General features: G+C 33.3%; 1 protein-coding gene across 8 annotated transcripts in view; it reads right to left on the bottom strand.

The window, feature by feature from the left end:
- The window catches only part of LOC142337273 (neo-calmodulin-like), a 105433-nt gene that overhangs the window by 38267 nt on the left and 45096 nt on the right, over positions 1-22070 (bottom strand). For all 8 annotated transcript variants that reach the window (XM_075386446.1, XM_075386440.1, XM_075386443.1 and 5 more), the window contains exon 4: positions 20992-21135. In XM_075386446.1, the coding sequence (XP_075242561.1) occupies positions 20992-21135 (144 nt within the window). The remainder of the gene's footprint in view (positions 1-20991; positions 21136-22070) is intronic.

Raw genomic sequence — 22070 nt, 5'->3', positions numbered from 1 at the left:
CTGGTTGTAGGCTGCATCGATAGTTTTTTTCACACTGCGTTGTTTTGTGACCACCAATGCTTTCATTTATAGTTCTGCTAGGCTCAAGAGGTTCTCTAAGCCAGATTTCTTCGCACACTGCGTGGTTTCGTGACCACCAGTATTTCAAGTTGTTTTGTCCTTCTTTCAAAAGCAAGAGTTTTGTAAAGATTTGATTTTTTAGTTACACCTTTTTTTGCCCACTGCGTTGTTTTTTGACCACCAGTATTGCAATTTATTATTTGTTGGTTGAGAAAACATACAATCTGATTTGTTTGTGCTCTGCGTGGTTTCGTGACCACCTCTGGCTGTGATCTGCATTGATGGTTTATTTTACACTGCCTGGTTTCATGATCAGCAGTGTTTTGGAATCTTTAATCGATTTCGCTTGGAAGGCTGAAAATTCTCTGGTTGTAGGCTGCATCGATAGTTTTTTTCACACTGCGTTGTTTTGTGACCACCAGTGCTTTCATTTATAGTTCTGCTTGGCTCAAGAGGTTCTCCCAGCCAGATTTCTTTGCACACTGCGTGGTTTCGTGACCACCAGTATTTCAAGTTGTTTTGTCCTTCTTTCACAAGCAAGAGTTTTGTAAAGATTTGATTTTTTAGTTACACCTTTTTTTGCCCACTGCGTTGTTTTTTGACCACCAGTATTGCAATTTATTATTTGTTGGTTGAGAAAACATACAATCTGATTTGTTTAAGCTCTGCGTGGTTTCGTGACCACCTCTGGCTGTGATCTGCATTGATGGTTTTTTACACTGCCTGCTGTCTTAATCAGCAGTGTTTTGGAGTCTTTAATCGAATTCTCTTGGAAGGCTGAAACACCTCTGGCTGTAGTTTTTTCACACTGCGTTGTTTTGTGACCTCCACTGCTTTCATTTATAGTTCTACTTGGCTCAAGAGGTTCTCCAAGCCAGAGTTTCTTGCAAACTGCGTGGTTTCGTGACCACCAGTATTTCAAGTTAATTTTTTCCTCTTTAACATGCAAGAGTTTTGTAAAGATTTGATTTCTTAGCTACACCTTTTTTGCCCACTGCATTGTTTTCTGACCACTAGTTTTGCTATTTATATTTTGTTCCGTTCAGAAATTACTCTTGGCGTTTCTAGAGCATTGCAGGGTTTTGTGTCCACCAGATTGTTTGCGTCTTTAGCTTTTGCGGTTATTGTTTTTGCTTTTCTTTTTTTTCTGAAAACTTTAATCTTTTGTTTCGCTTCTAGATACCATTATGCCTTTGACAGACTTCGTTGATGATATGGACCTTGATGGCCAGCAAAAGTCTTTGCTGAAAGAAATTATAAGGAAGTCGATGCTGACACCGATTTCTTTTAAAGCTCTGTCAGATGATGTTCTCGTAGGATTGGGTTTTCCTCTGCCTGCGATCTATGAATTGAAATTGTTAGTGGGCAACAATGAGGCGAGTACTCCGAACTCATCTTTTAGTAACAGAAGTGAAGCTACATTAGCTTCAGCTTTGTCGACTGGGAATATAACCCCTATAAGAGCAGCTGCATTAACAACAACTGATACGCTGAACGTTGAGGAGTTGAAGACCCTGGCTGACCACCTGAACCTTCGGTCTAAATCTGGCCAAAACCAGCTGGTCAGAATTGTGGTCGCTGAAATGACTAAGGTTCAAGTTTCTGTTTTTTTAAACATTTTATTCTCATTATTTACAATGCAGAGACTTTCCTCGTTTTTCCTCACATTTGCGAAGCGTGATTTGTTCTCTTTAGCGCGAAAGTGGATCAGAGGAGGAAAAGTTGAAGCCATCCACAGAAACTAAAGCTAAATATGCGAAGTTGATCATTGAAGCCTATCCAGAACTGATTTCAGTGGACGAGAACTGTCCTGAATTTCTTATTTTTTTGTTCAGGGTATTCTTTGTAAATTTTTGTTATTGGCTTCCCTGTTTTTTAGTCGTTGTTCTTCAAACCTTACTTCAAGGAAAGTTTGGCTGGGGGAATTGAAAGGAAGCATCCCCCAACTGGTTTGATTGAGGAGAACCTCAAGACTAGGAGGGCAGATCGGAAGTCAAAAGAGTCTGCTCGTAGACGGAGCCAAGGTTTTTTTTCAAGTTTTTTCTTCAATTGTTTAGTTTTTTCCTGATTTTTCCTTGTCGATTTTAAGGACTGCCTGAGCCTGCCAAGAGACAGCGAGTTTCTCGGGAGAATGAAGTCGAGGAGGTAGACATGACGGATCTCATGGGAAAATTCGTCAACGTTGATGAGAGCAAAGAGGTTCTTAGATGTAGGACTGTTGTTGAGAGACAAAAACTGCTGGCAGGAAAAGGCAACATCAATTATGCAAATTATTTGTACATAATTGGTCTAGATGTGTCGAATTTTGAGGAGGTTTGTGTCTGATTATTTCGGCAGATTGTAAAAAATTGTTTTGGATTTTTAATCGAATTGCTTCTTTTTTCAACAGCTTGATGCCGAGTTTCGTCTGTGGGTACCGGACGCTTCAAATCAAAAGTTCTCTGAATTGTTTCTTCGCTTCATGACCCCGTTAATTAAAGCAGCTGAGACACAGCCACCCCGAGAAGCGGCAGATAAGATTCGGAGCTTAAAACTGCGTAACTGTAATTGCTTTAATTTCGTTTTTCTTTTAAATTTTTAAATGTGGTCTCGATTTTTGATGTTGTGGGTATTTAGTACCTGATTCCGAATTGGCACTTCGGCTTCTTCCATTGTTGGCACCCGTGAAGCTAGGTGCCGGATGTAAAAACCGGCCAACAACTATTGAAGCGCTAACAGCTGCCAGAGATAGTTTTATCTCTGACATCGCGGTAATTTGTTTTGTTTTGTTTTCTGTTTTGTATGTTGATTATCTGTGCGAACTTTTTTAATCAAATTTAGGACGTAAGCAACATCAGGGATGAATGTGCGCAAAAAGTATTCGGGTCTATTCTGAAGTCATCGGGGCAGGTATGAATTTTTGTTTTAATAGTTTTGTTTGGCTCTATTTGCTTGAAGTCGTTTTTTAGACTTTTGTTGCATCTCCTGTTGGTCCATTGGAGGCTAGGGACACTTCGAATGCCATTGATATTGCCTTTCGGCTTTTCTATGTATTCAATCTGCGCTACCCAGAGCAAACTTGTATCGTTTGGTCCTTCCTTCAGTACTTGGTCTTCAAGTTACCAATGTTGCGAATTCCTCGCCAAGTTGACGCGCTGGCGAAAATGTTGAATAGCACTCAAGACGCCAATGACAGTGAAGAACGTAATTGAGTTGGCTGGTTGCTATGAAACTCGTTCTCTAACAAACTTTTGCGCAGTTCATTTACCTAATACCTGTATCTAATGTCAAATTCTTTGTGTCAATCTTGCAGTTGTTCCCTTTTCACGATGTTTAATTTTAATATAGCTGTTGCGCTGCAAATGCATTGCTTCCTAATTTTGTCTTGACTATTTAGGTATCTACTGTATTTCATTTCCTAAGTTATTACAATATCGTACAATATTTGCGTTGTTTGCAATGTTATAATGGTTTTTGAATTGAACTGAGGTCGCCTTAGTTTTATAAATTGAATTCGCAATGCATTTATTGCGCAATTCATTTAACTAATACCTGTATCTGATATCAGTTTCTTAATATGTCAATCTTTCAGTTCTTCCCTTCTCGCGATGTTTAATTTTAATGTAGCTGTTACGCTGCAAATGCATTGCTTCCTAATTTTGTCTTGACTATTTAGCTATCTACTGTTTTTCATTTCTTACTTCAAGTTATTACAACATCATACAATATTTGCGGTGTTTGCTGTTATGTTGTTTTTTCAATTGAACTCAGCTCGTCTTAGTTTTTATTCAATTGAATTGAGCTCGCTTTAGTGAAGATAGATCAAATGATTACGTTGCATTCCAATTTCCAGTTTTGCGTCTTTTAAAACATTATTCTTCTTTCAGATCATACTGATTTATTATGAGTTGATAAAGTTGACGTGCGCCCTGTTCAAGAGATACTACTACTAGTCTGAGGTTAGAAAAATCTTCAATGTCTAATTTTAACGAAATTGAAAGCGTAGTACAAAGCTATTTTGAAGTTGCAAGCATTGATTGGCTTCTTCTAGAACAACTAATTGATAAGAAAGATTTAAAAAGTCATCGCGCTATAAGAAATGATCAAAGAATCAGCATTAAGCAAGAAAACGTTTTGTATTGTTACATGAGAAATCTTTTTGAGTTGGCTTTGGTAAACGTTGCTTTTGAACCTGATTTTAGGTTTGTGGAAGACAGCAACAGAGGGTACTGTGGTTTCAAAGTTGTGGCAAAATCTATCCTTGATGCCAATAAGTTGATAAAAGGGTTGTCGGGTGTTGTGTCATCTTGCCCGGAAAACATAGATGACTTTCCAGAGCTCAATTTTTCCGTCTTTTTGAGATCTGGTTCTGCTTTTTCTTTACAGGGTCCCCTATCTTTTGTAAATCATTCGTGTTTACCAAATTGTAAATACGAGTCCCCCCGAAATAAGAAAGGTGTGTGCTTTTTAAGGACTTTGAAACCAATTGCTGTAGGTGATGAACTGACTGTGTTCTATGGGAGTAAGTATTTTGGTGAAAATAATGAAAATTGTCTCTGCCCTAACAAGAAAAGTCATGGGAGTAAAATTGTTGGTTCAGTAATATCAGTTCCTGAGAAGTCAACGAGGTCAGGTAGAACTTTTTCAACTGTTTTGAATGATGTAACACCCACCAGTAATTTTGATGCAGGCATTGAACATAGTGATATTAACGAAAATAATGTAACAACAGGTACTAGGAATTTGGAGAACACTAGTCAAACTGTAAACAGTAGTTCCTTTAACTCTGCCGACGATCTTATAGATAAGCAGGCTGGTAATACGGGCGTCAACCATGAGGGTATAAATGAAGCTAATGGGGTAAACAACAGCAACTTCACTGTACTTAGTAATGAAACTGTGGACGCCGAAAATTTTGACTCTCCTGATCACGTTGTAGAACGCCCATGTTCTCAAATAATACATAGTAGGCCGTCGGAGTTTGGTGCGGAGATTGATTTGACGAGAGGCAGTACCCAACCTTGCAGAAGTTTTAACTTAAGACAAGCGCAAGCAGTTGAAGCTTTCTCTGATGAAAATTTTGTTCCGTTGTATAATACCATTTGTGAATTTTGTAGAGCTCAGACATACTTAACAAACGAAAATTTCCGTCCCCACATGCAAAAGCACCATAGGTTTGAAGCCGAGTTTACCTGTTTTATTTGTAAGCGCTGCTTTTCTGGTTTCAAGAGCTTCATCAAACATGTAACCCAGCATGAAGAACAGTTGGCTACAGACTCGGTCAGGGAAGTTAATGAGATCATATTAAAATCAAAGAAACCTAAGCTGAGTGAACCATCTCCTGTATTTCAAGAATTTACGAATGTGATAGAGTCAACTGAAACCGTGTTACCTACTCAATCCATTCCCTTCATTTCTTCTGCTTTAGGAGAATGTAAACCCAAAACTGCTCTCCTCGAAAAAAAAAAGTTCTTCTTTCCACTTGATCCTAGCGTAACCTATTGCTGCAAATTCAAAAATTGTACTAACATGCTTTCTCTTGCTAATTACAAATCACATCTTAGTGACTATCACGGGTCTGCCTTTAGTTTTGAGTGCGTTTTTTGTTCCAAAGAGTTTACAAGCATTCGTTATTTGAGTAGGCATGTGAGGAGCCATCACTTATTTTTGAAAAAGAACGCCTCCTTTGATCGTGATAGTGATGAGTTGAAGCTTTTAAAATCTACAGAAGAATCAATTATTAATGAGAATTCTGAAGTGGTAATGGAAGAGCGTCCAAATTTTGAAATGCGATTTAAAAGGTTCATGGATGGTTGTGCTGGGAGGGATCTGTTGTTTGGCTTATTAGACAGTCCTAATACAACATACACGCAGGCTTTAAGTTTTGTAAATTCAACAGCAAATGTGGCAGATGACCTTCTAAGAACTGTAAGTTTAGCTCTCAGTGAAATAGAACATGAAATTCCGAGCGTTTCAGGTAGTCATACCTTCAATAAATTATTAAGTGCAAGTAAAAATTTTAAGTTAACAAAAATTGAGACACAGTATCAACTGCTGCGATATTTAAGACAGCAAAATTCGTTTGTAAGTCCCCGAGAAATTGTGTTCGGCGAAGAGTATGAGACAAAAAAATTTCAAGGCAAACTAATTTACAAAAAAATTTTGCGAACTGGACAGTTCATTCCTATTTCCGATGTCTTAAAACAGGTTGTTTTGCAACACGATAAAATATTTGAAATTTGCCATGCATATAAACAACTGTTAAGTCAACTAAGTTTAAGCGGTATTGTTTTGGATTTAATGCAAACAACCGGAAAGCTGGCAACAAAAACGGAGAACAAAATTTTAGAAGTTGAAGCGGGAACCATTGAAACAGAAAACAGTCTTGATGTTGTGTTACAGCTTTATTTTGATGAAATTGAACCAGTGAATCCAATTGGTTCTCGAACAACTATTCACAAAATTGGATGTTTTTATTGGAATCTCAAAAACCTCCCCCCCTGGTTAAACAGTGATATCAAATGGACTTATGTTGTTGCTCTAGTTCAATATCTGGATATAAAGTCATTTGGTTTTGGTGAAGTGCTGAAAACTATCAGAGATGATCTCAAAAAATTAGAGTCCGGTATGAATATAACCACTAAAAGCGGAAACTTTTATAAATTAAAGGCAAAAAACTTGACTTTTGTTGCTGATAATTTAGGATACCATTCCGTGTTTGGCTTCAATGAAAGTTTTTCTCTGGGAAAAGTTTGTGAAAAATGCACCGTTCCACAATCAATGTTCAAGTTAGTGTTTGAAGAAGATGAAAGTCAACTGCGGTTACCAACTAGAATTAAAAAGGATGCTTTAGCCAAGACTAATGGTTTAAAAAGAGTTTGCGAATTAGAAACTAATTTTTTTGATCCCTACAAAAATTTTACGGCTGATTTGCATCATGACATTTTTCAAGGCAGCTTGATGAAAGTAGTTCGCGTTGTTTTAAACCAGTTGATTCCGGAATACTTTGATATTAATAAGCTGAATTCAAGAATAAATAATTTTGGTTATGGTAGAGATATTGATGGAAAACCATCAGAATTTGATTATGAACGAATTAAGAATAAGTCGTCCGGCCCCTTGAAACAAAAATATGATCAAATGTTTACGTTGTTTAGATTTCTGCCTCTTATTATCCATGACCTCATTCCATCAAATGACGAGAATTGGACTTTTCTGCTTCAGTTTTTCGATCTGATTGAATTTCTTCTGAGCCCCACCTTTGTCGAATCAGACTTCTTTGCATTGGGTATTAAAATTTTTGAACATCTTCAGCGTTTCGTGACCTTGTTTCCTTCAGAATCAATTTCGTTCAAGCAACACAAATTAATTCATTATCCGCGTGTTTTAAGATCTTCTGGACCTTTCATATACCAAAGCGTTTTGAGGTACGAGCGTAAGCATCAATACTTCAAGCGATTAACTCACAATATATGTAATTTTAAGAACGTATGCAAAAGTTTGGCCCTGCGACATCAAATCAGTCAATTTCATGAATGGTCCGATGATTTACCTATTAAAAAACTCTTGCTAACTACTGCGCATATTCAGCCCATATCAAGTTCCTTTTTGCATGTAACGCATGAAATTTTCCCCTCAAAAGAGGCCCTTCATGCTACTAATGTCACCATTTATGGTACACGTTACTGTCAAAATGATGTTCTAATAGACTCCCTGACGGATCACAGTTCGCCCCAACCCAATTTCGTTTTAATAAAAAATATTTTATTATCATCAGAAGAGTGCTATTTTGCATGCCAGAGACTTTGCGTAGACTCCTATCATAATCATTCGCGATCCTTCTTAGTGACTGCAGACCAAGAGAACTTCTTACTAGTTTCGCAAAAAAGTATTTACGATTATCATCCACTTTCGCTGCACAGATGTTCAGAGGTGGGTTGCACCTTTGATCATATTGTTCTGCGAAATAACTTGCGGTACAATAATTATGCTGCAGATCTCTCTAACATCATTGGAAAAAATTAATGTTAGATTACAAACTGAAAAAATATCTGATTGACCTAGTTTGTAATTTTAAAACTCAAAGTCGCACTGGTGACAATTGTTTATTGTCTCTAGGAGCTAATGTGAAAGTTATCTTGCGTTGTTTTGCGGTCACCATGGTTTGTATTTATAAAATTTGAAACTGCTCTTGTTGCTTTATACGTCAATTCGGCCCCTGATGTCTCAACTCAAAAAATCAGAAACTGATCCGCCTGCGTGGTTTAGTGACCACCAGAATTTGTACTTGTAAAACTGAAAATTGCTCTTGGTGTAATTATGTAATATCCCTAGCACCTTTGTTTTATCACACAATCATTCAAAGTTGCTTTCTCAGCGTGGTTTCATGACCACCAGAGTTTTTATAGCAAAACTCAAAACTGCTCTTATATGTTCTCACCAAACAATAATGTGGTGATCAAATGACTCTTTTTGCAAGAACAACTAAAATTGATCTATTGTTGATTTCTTTTTTGTAAATAATTATTCAGATGCATCCAAGTATTAATCGGTTTTTAATTTAAATTTTTGTTGTTAAAAAAGCAGCTGTGATGATAAATCCCAGAACATCAACTGAAATTTATGAGCCCCCTTTTTTTCTTATTGTTTTTATTGTTATTATTAGTATTATTATTATTATTATTATTATTATTATTATTATTATTATTATTATTATTATTATTATTATTATCATTATTATTATTATTATTATTATTATTAGTGTTATTATTATTATTATTATTATTATTAATAATCTTATTTATTTTTATTATTATTATTGTTTTTATTATTATTATTATTATTATTATTATTATTACTAATTTTATTTATTATTTTTATTTTTATTATTATTTTTATTTTTCTTATTATTATTTTTATTATTATTATTCTGATTATTATTATTATTGTTTTTATTATTATTATCATTATTATTATTATTATTATTATTATTATTTTTATCATTGTTATTTTTATTGTTATTATTATTGTTATTATTATTATTATTATTATTATTATTATTATTATTATTATTATTATTATTATTATTATTAATATTATTATTATTATGATTATTATTATTATTATTGTTGTTGTTGTTGTTATTATTATTAGTATTATTATTATTATTATTATTATTTTTATTATTATTATTATTTTTATTATTATTGTTATTATTACTAATATTATTATTATTATTGTTATTATTATTATTATTCTTATTATTATTATTATTATTATTATTATTATTATCATTATTATTATTATTATTATTATTATTGTTATTGTTATTATTATTATTATTATATTGTTATTATTATTATTATTATTATTTTCATTATTATTTTTATGATTTTCATTACTTTTATTATTATTATTATTATTTTTTATTTGTACTATTATTTTTATTATTATTATTTATTCTTTTTGTTATTATTATTTTTATTATTATGGTTATTATTATTGTTATCATTTTTTTATTGTTATCAGTATTATTATTATTATGATTATTATTTTCATTATTGTTATTTTTATTAATATTATTTATTTTTATTATTATTATTATTATTATTATTATTGTTAGCATTATTATTATTATTATTATTATTATTATTATTATTATTATTATTATTATTATTATTATTTTTATTATTATTATTATTTCCATTATTATTAATATTATTATTATTATTATTATTATCATTATTATTATTATTATTATTATTTTTAATATTATTAGTATCATTATTGTTATTATTATTATTATTATTATTATTATTATTATTTTTATGATTTTCATTACTTTTTTTATTATTATTATTATTTTTTATTAGTACTATTATTTTTTTATTATTATTTTTTTTGTTATTATTATTGTTATTATTATTTTTATTATTATGATTATTATTATTGTTATCATTTTTATTATTGTTATCATTATTTTTATTTTTTTTATATTTTTATTATTGTTATTTTTATTAATATTATTTTTATTATTATTATTATTATTTTTATTGTTATTATTATTATTATTATTATTATTATTTTCATTATTATTAATATTATTATTAATATTATTATTATCATTATTATTATTTTATTATTATTAATATTATTATTATTATTATTTTTATTATTATTATTATTATTATTATTATTATTATTATTATTCTTTTTATTATTCTTATCAGTCTTATTATTATTCTTATTATTCTTCTTATTATTATTCTTATTATTATTCTTATTATTATTCTTATTATTTATTATTATTATTATTATTATTATTATTATTATTTTTATTATTATTAATTTTTTTATAATTAGTTTTATTATTATTATTATTATTTTTTTGTATTTTTGTTATTAGTAATACTATCATTATTATTACTATTACTATTATTTATAGAAATTATACGATAAGTAAATTTTAAATAAATCATATTGAGAGTAGTACTAAGTTAAATTCTTTGTTATGTTTGATTTTGTCTTTACCGGAGCTCAATGATGAATAATATGGGTGTCTGAGCTGCAAAAAGATTTCTAATTTTAATCAGCTGCTTCAATGCATATACCTTTTATTCACGCTTCTTGGTTGTTTTGACCACAAGTACTGCGATTTGTTCTTCCTCAGTGTATGGTCATTGCCTTTTTATTGCTCTGGTAGCTCTTTTTTGCGTTTTCTTTTTGTCTGTGTTTCTCTCCCGCTTTTGTAATTTGCTCTTCATTGCTCTGGCTGTTTTTGAGGGGTTTTGGATTTTGTTTTTATTTCTGTTGGTTGTTCCCTAGAGGTGCTGTGATGGGAACGTTAAGTTTCCTGAGCGTATACAAGGATATCCTCCAAAGGAATCATGAGAAATGATCTTTTATGTTCCGATTTAATTTTCTTAGCGTTTCTTACTATTGTTTGTTATCCGACTTTTCGTTTTTTCCTTTTGTCATTGTCGCTTTTTTTAATTTGCTCCTGGCTCTGTTTGGTTTGCTCCCTTCCTATTTTTGTCTTTGCTTTTTTTGGGTCTCTTTATTTTCTTTGACGTCTACAATGCATTCTGTTTTAGGTGCGGCTCCCTCGTGGGCCTCAGCAATTCACCTTTTCTTGTGTCTCTCGCTTTTTGTAATTTGGTCCTCGCTCTGTTTGGTTTTCAACAGTTTTGTTTTTCTGTTTGACCTGCCTCGCCCCTTTTTCGCTCTTTCTGCCGTCTGCGCTCCTCTTTTCTTGCTCCCTTTGTTTTTGTCTTAGCTTTTTTGGGTCTCTTTCTTTTCTTTGACGTCTAGACTGCCTTCTGGTTTAGGTGCTGCTCCCTGGTGGGCCTCAGCAATGCACCCTTTCTAGTCATCAAAGAAACTAAAGATTCTCATGAAAAGGCTAAGACTTCCCCATCCTCCTTTGTGGAGCCTACACAATCCAGTTTTTTGTGCCTTTTCTCTTTTTCTCTCGCTTTTGTTGCTGCTCGCGCTGTTTGGTTTTTAAGAGTTTTGTTCTTCTGTTTCGCCTGCCTCGCCCCTTTTTTGCTCTTTTTTCGTTTTTTTGTCGTCTGCGCTCCTCTTTTCTTGCTCCCTTGCTGCTTTTGTCTTCGCTTTTTTGGGTCTCTTTCTTTTCTTTGACGTCTAGACTGCCTTCTGGTTTAGGTGCTGCTCCTCGTGGGCCTCAGCAATGCACCCTTTCTAGTCATCAAAGAAACTAAAGATTCTCATGAAAAGGCTAAGACTTCCCCATCCTCCTTTGTGGAGCCTACACAATCCAGTTTTTTGTGCCTTTTCTCTTTTTCTCTCGCTTTTGTTGCTGCTCGCGCTGTTTGGTTTTTAAGAGTTTTGTTTTTCTGTTTCGCCTGCCTCGCCCCTTTTTTGCTCTTTTTTCGTTTTTTTGTCGTCTGCGCTCCTCTTTTCTTGCTCCCTTCCTGTTTTTGTCTTAGCTTTTTTGGGTCTCTTTCTTTTCTTTGACGTCTAGACTGCCTTCTGGTTCAGGTGCTGCTCCCTCGTGGGCCTCAGGAATGCACCCTTTCTAGTCATCAAAGAAACTAAAGATTCTCATGAACAAGCTAAGACTTCCCCATGCTCCTTTGTGGAGCCTACACAACCCAGTTTTTTGTGCCTTTCCTCTTTTTCTCTCGCTTTTGTTGCTCCTCGCTGTTTGGTTTTAAACAGTTTTGTTTTTCTGTTTCGCCTGCCTTGCGCCTTTCGTTTTTTTTTGTCGTCTGCGCTCCTCTTTTCTTGCTCCCTTCCTGCTTTTGTCTTAGCTTTTTTGGGTCTCTTTCTTTTCTTTGACGTCTAGACTGCCTTCTGGTTTAGGTGCTGCTCCCTCGTGGGCCTCAGCAATGCACCCTTTCTAGTCATCAAAGAAACTAAAGATTCTCATGAACAAGCTAAGACTTCCCCATCCTCCTTTGTGGAGCCTACACAAACCAGTTTTTTGTGCCTTTCCTCTTTTTCTCTCGCTTTTCTTGCTCCTCGCGCTGTTTGGTTTTTAAGAGGTTTGTTTTTCTGTTTCGCCTGCCTCGCCCCTTTTTCGCTCTTTTTTCGTTTTTTTTTGTCGTCTGCGCTCCTCTTTTCTTGCTCCCTTCCCGTTTTTGTCTTAGCTTTTTTGGGTCTCTTTCTTTTCTTTGACGTCTAGACTGCCTTCTGGTTTAGGTGCTGCTCCCTCGTGGGCCTCAGCAATGCACCCTTTCTAGTCATCAAAGAAACTAAAGATTCTCATGAACAAGCTAAGACTTCCACATCCTCCTTTGTGGAGCCTACACAACCCAGTTTTTTGTGCCTTTTCTCTTTTTCTCTCGCTTTTCTTGCTCCTCGCTGTTGGGTTTTAAACAGCTTTTTTTTTCTGTTTCGCCTGCCTTGCGCCTTTCGTTTTTTTTTGTCGTCTGCGCTCCTCTTTTCTTGCTCCCTTCCTGCTTTTGTCTTAGCTTTTTTGAGTCTCTTTCTTTTCTTTGACGTCTAGACTGCCTTCTGGTTTAGGTGCTGCTCCCTCGTGGGCCTCAGCAATGCACCCTTTCTAGTCATCAAAGAAACTAAAGATTCTCATGAACAAGCTAAGACTTTTTCCCCAGTCGGCTGTGTACACATAATTTACCTTAATTTTTCAGGTAATTTTACCTGAAATTTTTTTACCTGAACCGGTTCAGGTAGTTTTGCCTTGCCTGAACTTTACCTTAACACACCTGAACGCACCTTAATTTTACCTTAAATCCGTTACTTTTTACCTGAAAATTACCTGAAAAATTAAGGGGGCACCACCTGAACTTTTACCTGAACATACCTTAAGTTACCTTAAAAACACCTTAATTTTTTACCTTAATTTTTAAGGTAAATTTACCTTAACTAATATAATTTACCTTAAAAGTTCAGGTTAAATTTAAGGTATTTTTAAGGTAAATTTCAGGTATTCATTCAGGTATTTTTACCTTAAATTTTAAGGTGATTTTTGCGCGTTTTTCAGGTAAGTTTAGGTAATTTTACCTTAACTGTTCAGGTGTGTTTTTCAGGTAAATTTAAGGTATGTTCAGGTAAAAGTTCAGGTGGTGCCCCCTTAATTTTTCAGGTAATTTTCAGGTAAAGTTGAGGTAAGTTAAGGTAAGTTCAGGTAAGGCAAAACTACCTGAACGTTTCAGGTAAGTTAAGGTATTTTTTCAGGTAAATTTACCTGAACTTTATTTAGTGTGTAATTGATTCAAGCGAGAATCATATTTGGTTTTCCTGATTTTATTCAAAAATCATATTTGATCCTTCTACGGAACATAGGAAGTGGCGACCCGGGAAGAGAAAAAATCGAATACGTATTCTAGAACTGAAATATTGGCTTGTAAAGTAAATTGGCATCAAGTACCTTTGATTCTGGTCATATTTTAAAGTTAATTTTGCCAAGGAGAGTTGCAAATTATCCGCCATACCAACTGAAGTAAACTTACAAAAAAAAAAGATTTAAAAAGTTAAAACTTTTGACAAATGGATTGAGAAACCCGCTGTGCCAAATCATACGGAATATTGAAATTGACTAAATCTTGCAACGAAGGCAATCAAAATAATTGTTTCGATCATTATAACTAATTGGTCAAAATGGGAAAAACATGAAAATTTAAGCGCAGTTTTTCAAACAAAAGATCACCAAACTATGATATTGTTCCACACGTTTTGAACAGTTATTTTGCTAATATAGATTATGAAAATTTAGCGGAATATTTTGATAACGGAAACATTGTCTTTGGTGAACATAATCTCAAAAGCTTTGCTATGTCAACAATTAATGAAAATAGAAGAGCGAAATGTTTTAACAATTGTTTACATCAGAAACATGGCAACAACTATCAGATTTTCTCAACGAGTTCCCCTGATAAAAGAATTGAACAAATAATAAAACTTTTTTTTTCAAAAATGGCTACAAAAAAGATGCAGAAAAACTGTGATGCAGTCATTAGTCTTCAATGCTCTTTCAAAAACTGTTGGAAACAAATTGCATAGGAGAAGACGAATCACATCAAATAATTTGAGATAGTGGACTCATTCATTTTCTGTTCTAACGGTCAATTGCCTACAATCGCCTTGATTTCGTTCATTAATTTTTAGGCAATCTATGGATAGATAGACGATAGGGGACTAGAATTTTTTGTGAGTTCAAAACTAAAATTGTTCATATTTTCGAGAAAAAAACTAGTGAAAATGTTTGACATGAGCATTTTCCGGAAGATGATCTTTAGACATATTAATAAGTTTTTTGTAGATCGCAGCCAATATGTTATATATAACTAATCATCCTCTCAGAATCTGAACTTAATGTCTCGATCTTCATAGCACTTCGTCATGTAATCTTCCTTCTAAAAATGTGCTTTATATAAAAGTGTTTGTTGATTTTTCAACAACAATCAAAGAAAATGAGAATCACAACCTAATGACAGACGAAAACAAAGTTAATCTGGTTAAATTGGGAAAACATTCAAAATATCAAAATTAAGCTTTATATAAATGTCCAAAACATGAGCATCAATCTGCTTCTAAAAGTTATTATAACAGATCGCAAGTTGAATTTCAGGTTGCATATTGAAAATATTTTTGGCGAAGGCAAAAATTTTCTTTTTTTGGGTAAAAAAAGTGAGTTTTACAATTTAACGAAAGCTACATAAAATGAGTAGGAAACGATTCTCATTGTTTGTGTGAACGAAAAGAACTAAAATGAATGAATTATTGAAAAGTTTTCAGGGCGCTTTTTTTAAATTTTTTTTCTCAATTAGTCTATTATGAGGAAAACTAATTAGCTCAATTTTGTTCATCTAATGTCTTCAAATTGTCGCGAACGACTACAACTGAAAGAAAACAATTCATCAATTTCCTAATTTGGACATGTTGTGCTCGAGAAGAACGAATAATGCTCAAATTGTGGCTTTTTTGTAGTTCATGAAAACGGTTCTCTACAAAAATCTGAGACAAAGCCAGCTGCTAGCTGAAAATTTTGTTGAGCATAATAATCTAGTACCTGAGAATATAACTGAAATAAACCGAAGAAAGAAATTGTATTAAAAATTTAAATACTTTTTTTTCGAAAACCAAAACATAATCGATAACTCTAATGAACGCTTTATGTGTCCTAGAATGCATTGCACCGCAGATGTATACCTCAAAACTTCTGCATTAGTAAAATTTGCCCGAAAGTTAGATACATAAATTGAACCAAATTAGGAGACATCTTTGTATCCTATTTTTTCGGAAAAAAGGTTGCGAACTTGAGGATTTTTAAAAAAGGTGACAAGTCTTGTAGCACGTTTCCGCTCATTATAGGTATTTTTCGCATAAAAATTATCTCTAATCCTCAATTAATCCTAATTAAAAGCTCGCATTTTGAGCGTGCAAAAGTGATTTAATACTTTGTAATAAGTACCTTATTAAAGATTTAATTGAAGCTTTTAAGCTTTGAAGCAATTAAAATACAAAAAAACTTAAAGACAGAATCGAAAAACCGATCCATTGATATTTTTCCAAAAAATCCCTCGCTCAAAAAAAGCCTTGTGTATCAAAGTGGGACTGACCGATTTTGTATTAAAGGACTAATTTATGAAATTGGTTGGTTTTTTTATGAACTTTAGTTATTTGAAATACAGGGCAAATAATCATTTTCTACGAATAACCGAGGATAAGAGAAAAGAAAAGAAAAAAAGAAATAATTAAGAAAAAATACTTTATTTAAAGATTTAATCAAGTTCTGTTCGCTGACAGGCTTAATACAGCGAAATCTAATAGTACTGCCAACAGCCAGGTCTTTTTTTTTTAAATATAATTTCAGAAAAATTTGTTTTGTTTTTACTTCAGTCTCTTCTCCTCGGCATCTCTCTCCCTCTGAGCTGTTTTCATCTCCTCCTCTTTTTCCCTCAATTTTTTCCCACTTTCTCCCTGCAACAGTTTTGCTTCTTCCTTCAACCTGCAAAATCTCTGCCAATTACACATAAGTATCTTGATAAAATGGTACCGAGTATCCCCTGTGTAGATAGTGTTTAGAACAAACAAAGTTCTCGCTATTGTTTGCCTAGGAAAAAGTAATGTTTTCATACTAAGATTTGCGAATTTTGCGATTAACGAACTTGAAAAATAGGTCTGTTCCATTGGGTCAAGAAGTTTGCCAAATTGAACCAAACTTGGCATAGAGTATCCCCTGTGTACATAAAGTGTAGAAGAAGAAAAGTTTTTGCCTAGGAAAAAAAATTAGGTTTTAATATGATTTTGCAAATTTTGGGAATAACAAATTTTAATTATATGTATTATTAATTGGGTCGTTGAATTTCAGGTTGCACATTTTTTTTGGGTGAAGCTAAACCTTTTCTTTTGATGAAAAAGTAAGTTTTGCAATATAAAGAAAACTACATATTGTCAGTCGTCAAAAATGGTCTCATTGTTTTTTGTGCACGAAAAGAACTAAACATAATGAGTTTCATAGGAAAAGTTTCAGGGCTTTTTTTTCTTTTTGATTTTTTTTCTATTAATCTATTATGAGGAAAGTCAAGTAGTTCAATCTTGTTCATCTAATAAATTTAAATTGTCACGAATTACTACAATTAACAGAAAACTATTAATCTTTTTCCTAATTTGGACATGTTGTGCTCGAGAAGAACGAGTTAGTGCGCTCAAATTATGGCATTTTTGTAATTCATGGAAGCTGTTGCCTACAAATTCTGAGATAAAGACAGCTGCTAGCGAGAAATTTTGTTGAACAAAAATAATCTAGTACATGAAAATATAAATAAAATGAACAGAAGAAAGAAATTGTACTAAAAACCCAATTACTTTGTTTTTTTTGAAAACCAAAACATATTCGGTAAATTAAATGAACGTTTTAGGTAACCTAGAATGCATTACACTGCAGATGTATACCTCAAAACTTCCACCTTTATAAAATTTGCCCGAAAATTTGATACATAAAATTTATCAAATTAGGAGACATCCTTGGTATCCTATTTTTCAGAAAAAGGGTTGAGGCAATTTTGCGAAACTTAAATACTTTAAGATTTGAAAATAGGTGACAAGTCTTGTAGCACGTTTCCGCTTGTTTCAGGTATTGTCCGCATTAAAAGGATCTCTAATCCTTAATTAAGTCTAATTTAAAGCCCGCTTTTTGAGCATGCAAAAGTGATTTAATACTTTGTAAAAACACTTTATTAAAGATTTAATTGAAGCTTTTAAAACTGTAAAGCGATTTGAATAGAAACAAATTGAAAAACAAAATTGAAAAGCTGATCCATCGATTTTTTTCCAAAAATCCCTTGATCAAATAAAGCCTTGTATATCAATGTGGGACTGGCCGATTATGTCATAAAGGACTAATTTATGAAATTGTGTTTATTTGTAAACCAAGGCAAATAATCATTTTCTAAGAATAGCTGAGAATAAGAGAGATGCAAAGAAAAAGGAAATAATTAGAAAAAAATACTTTTAATCAAAATTTATCAAGTTCTGTTCACTGACAGACTTTATACAGCAAAATTTTAGAGTACTGTCGACAGCTGGCTCCTTTTTTCTAAAAATTTCATTTCAGAATTATCAATTTTATTTTTCTCTCCCTCTGAGCTCTTTTTATCTCCTCCATTTTCATCCTCCGACAGTTTTGCGTCATCCTTCAATCTGCAAATTCTCTGCCAGTAACAAATAAGTAATTTTATGAAATGGTATGAAGTTTCCCTCGTGTAGATAGAGTGCAGGACGAAAAGAATTCCCGCTAATATTTGCGTAGGAAAAAGATAGGTTCTCATACGGAAACTTGCAAATTTTGCAAAAACAAATTTGAAAATTAGGCCTGTTTCATTGTGTCAAGAAATTATTAAAATTGAACCAAACCTGGCGCGCAGTGTCTCCTGTAGACATAGAGTGTAGAACAAACAGAACTTCTGCTATATCTTGCCTAAGAAAAAAATTAGGTTTGATACGATTTTGAAAAAATTGCGAACAATGATTGTTACTATAGTTTATTTTGATTGGGTTATAGAGTTGTCCAAGTCGAACCAATCCTAGCATGGAGTATCCCCTGTCTGCGAAGAGTGAAGGACAAAAAAGTTTTGCTTTATTTTGCCTACGGAAAAAGTTAGGTTTTCATACGGAAATTTGCAAATTTCGCGCAAAACGAAATTTAAGTGTTTAGTGTTATTTTTGATTTGGTCATAGGGTTGTCCAAATTGAACCAATCTTGGCAAGGAGCATCCCCAGTGCACAAAAATATAGAAGAAAATAATTTTTTACCAAATCTCGACTAGGAAAAAGTATGGTTTTTATACGGAAAATTGTAAACTTTGCTTTTAACGAATTTTAACTAGAAATTTTGTTTAATTTATAGTGATTTAAAAGATTAAGAGTCATTTTATATCCTTTATAGTCATTTAACGATTTATTGTGCATTGTTTTGTATGAAGATAGATTTTGAGCTTGGTTTTTTAGCTAGTACTCTTCTCAAAATCTCCTATAGTTGTTTGTTTGTAACCCCTCGCGTAATCATTCCCCAGCCCAGTTAAAAAAGGAGGAGGGGAGCAGACCTCAAAACATACTGGAAAACATTTGAGTTGTTCGTTAGTTCAACTGTTGATATTTTTGACAGTTTTTTACCTATTTTAACAATTAACAATATTTTTTTTACTTATTTTAACAATTCAGCTGTCGAAACATCCTCTAATCAGACTTTCGTGCGTTCAAAGTTGTCAATGATCAGAGTTTCGTGCGTTCAATGTTGTCTATTTCCAAACTTTCGTGCGTTCAAATTTGTTTATTATCAGACTTTCCTGCGTTCAAAGTTGTCTATGTCCAGACTTTCGTGCGTTCAAAGTTGTTTATTATCAGATTTTCCTGAGTTCAAAGTTGTCTATATCCAGAGTTTCATGCGCTCAAAATTGTCTATGTCCAGACTATCGTTCGTTCAAAGTTGTCTATGCCAGACTATCGTGCTTTCAATGTTCTCAATGATAAAACTTTTGAGCTTTCAAATTTGTTACAAAACTATCAAATTGACGTTATATATTGTGAAAAGTATATTTCAGAATATACTTGACAAAGAAACCAGTTCACATAAAATAAGGTTCCTTTGATGTGGGATGAAGCTCTGTCTCCATTCTTGACTATGAGAAACTTGATGCAAGCCCTTATATAAAAACTTTTGTTATCAAACTCATTTCAGAAGTTTTGAGTTTTATGAGTAATTGTTATATATTCCTTTGTTTATGTGTCTTCTGTTCAGGAAGGAACTTTTCATGCCAAAATGGGCCAAATTTAAAATAATGCATTGCCAAATCGTCTGCAAGATTACATCATATGCTTTGATGAAAGAAAAGTATTTCGTTCTGGTCTAAAATTTGAGCTTTACTCAACCACATTTTTGTTTTCTTCCGTCGCTTAAAAAATATTGAGGGATTTCAAAAAAAAAATTCAGGGATTTTCCAGAAAAAGTTTCATAAATCAAATTGTTTTTAATTCACTTAACAAAAAATTTGCTTTGTAATTGTGTGAAGCAACATTAACAATCAAATGAATGTTTTTTTCCGTGACAAGAGATGTTTTACAAATAAAAAATGAGCATCTGAAGATTGCATGTATTCTTGAGTAAATAATCGGAAATTCAAAATTCAATTTAAGACATTTATTTCATAATTCTCATTTTAACCATTTGATAAGTAGTAATAAAGTAGTAATAAGTACTAGTAGTATAAATTAAACTTGAATGTTCACTTTTATGCTCAAAATGCTCATTAAATTAGGCTTAATTGTGGATAATAGTGCGAAATCAAGTTACGTTGCGTGCGATGTTACGTTACGTTACATAAACCGAGCAGATTCGTGATACATAGCAAGCGAAAAATAGGATACATAGTTCGCACTTTAACTTCGCGGGTAAAGTTTGGACACCTTTGCGAACACGGGTTGCACAATTCCGTTCATTTTTGCCTGTTTTTGCTAAAGTAGCTATATTTCGCAATATTGTTGCATTTTCATTGTATTAACATAGGCAAAACGAACAAGAGATACACTGATCGGGCATTTGCCCGTGACGATTTGGATATACCTCCGCGGCGTAATGTGTACACTCTTAGCTCCCACGTGACTAGTTAGAATTATTCACTTTGTGTAATTTATAAGATACTTTGGCAGTAATTTTTAAGATTCTTTGTTATTTTTGATTTCTGCTCTGTTCAATTTTGTCCAGATTCTTGTTAGAATTATAATAATTATGCAGGATTAATGTCAGATATGTGTCAACTCAGATAACAATGGAGCACGTAATACGGCATTTATATATTCAAAGTATGGGGGTGGGAATTCCACTCTAACAGGGAATTCCACCCTTAATAAGGGGGGCACTAACGGTGTAAAAATATTATTTTTACACTCTTTACACTCTTTTCCCCGTTATTTTTGGGCAAAATCCTCGGCCCGGGGGGTGTGCAATAAATTGAACCCTAGTCTAACCATCAGAGTCGAATTCAAAGATGAGTTCTGAGAGTTCTGCGCTTGAGGATGACATGCCGATGAGTCGCATGAACTTAGACAGGTCCTCAACTGATATCTGACCGTCCTTGTCCTCGTCCAATAAATCGAATGCCTCCTTCATTTCTAAAAATCAACATCCCGACCTAATTTTCCTTCATCAATCTACCTTTTCATCTTCATCCACATCAGTTTATTAGAATTAAAGCCCTGTTTGAGGGGTCGAAGTGTGAATAGAGCGCGGTTGACCAATATTTGGTCATTACCAGCGAGCACCCCTACTAATTAAAAAGGACTACTCGGTCCACTTCTACCTCTTAATTTTACAAAACGTATCTACGTACATGTAATAAGGACCTCAGTTTGGGATAGGACAACAAAGGAACGATTATACAAATTGGCAATTATACAAGGTCTTGGTCACTTGTCAAATTCCACAAATAAGCGAAAAATTAATTAAAACTAGGGCCGCTGGCTCGCAATGGTATGAATAGACGGACTTTGGGTTTTACAAAAATAAATGATGTCGGCCGATAATTTTTGGGGGTCGACTATGGTTTCGACCAAAAATGGTGATTATCCGCCATGGGTTAACCGAAATGCTGGGACTTCATAATTGGTTGGCCATCACGAACCAAAAGACCTTCATTTTGGAGTGCTCAGGGAGCTATTCCAAAAAGCAAAGGTGCCAGAAAAAGATACCTTACTTGATTGGATTCTAAACCAGCATTAATCCGTCGGGTTTTTCTAGGAAAAAAGACAAGACTGGTTTTAAAAATGTGTAGAAAAAAGGAACTTTCAAAAGTGTTTTTGTTTTTCAATCGAAGACATTCCTCTAAGCAAGTCAAAATTAAACTCGAAGGCCTTAATGTACACAAGATTGAAAAAGTGACAATATTTAGTCCAGTTTGTCTAGAAGAAAGTTAGATTTTAGTATAATTTTGCTACAAATGTCGCTTTTTCAATTTTCAGAACAACAAGAAGTCGTTTATATCAAACCTTCAAAATTTATAATTTGTTACACGTTGACTTTTTGCATTCGTCTCGGGTTATGAAACTGT

The sequence above is a fragment of the Convolutriloba macropyga genome, chromosome 3 (assembly GCF_964194025.1).
Source record: "Convolutriloba macropyga chromosome 3, txConMacr16.3, whole genome shotgun sequence".
Classification (NCBI taxonomy): domain Eukaryota; kingdom Metazoa; phylum Xenacoelomorpha; order Acoela; family Convolutidae; genus Convolutriloba; species Convolutriloba macropyga.
Note: the sequence above shows the minus strand (reverse complement) of the source record. Positions and strands in the feature narration are given on the sequence as shown.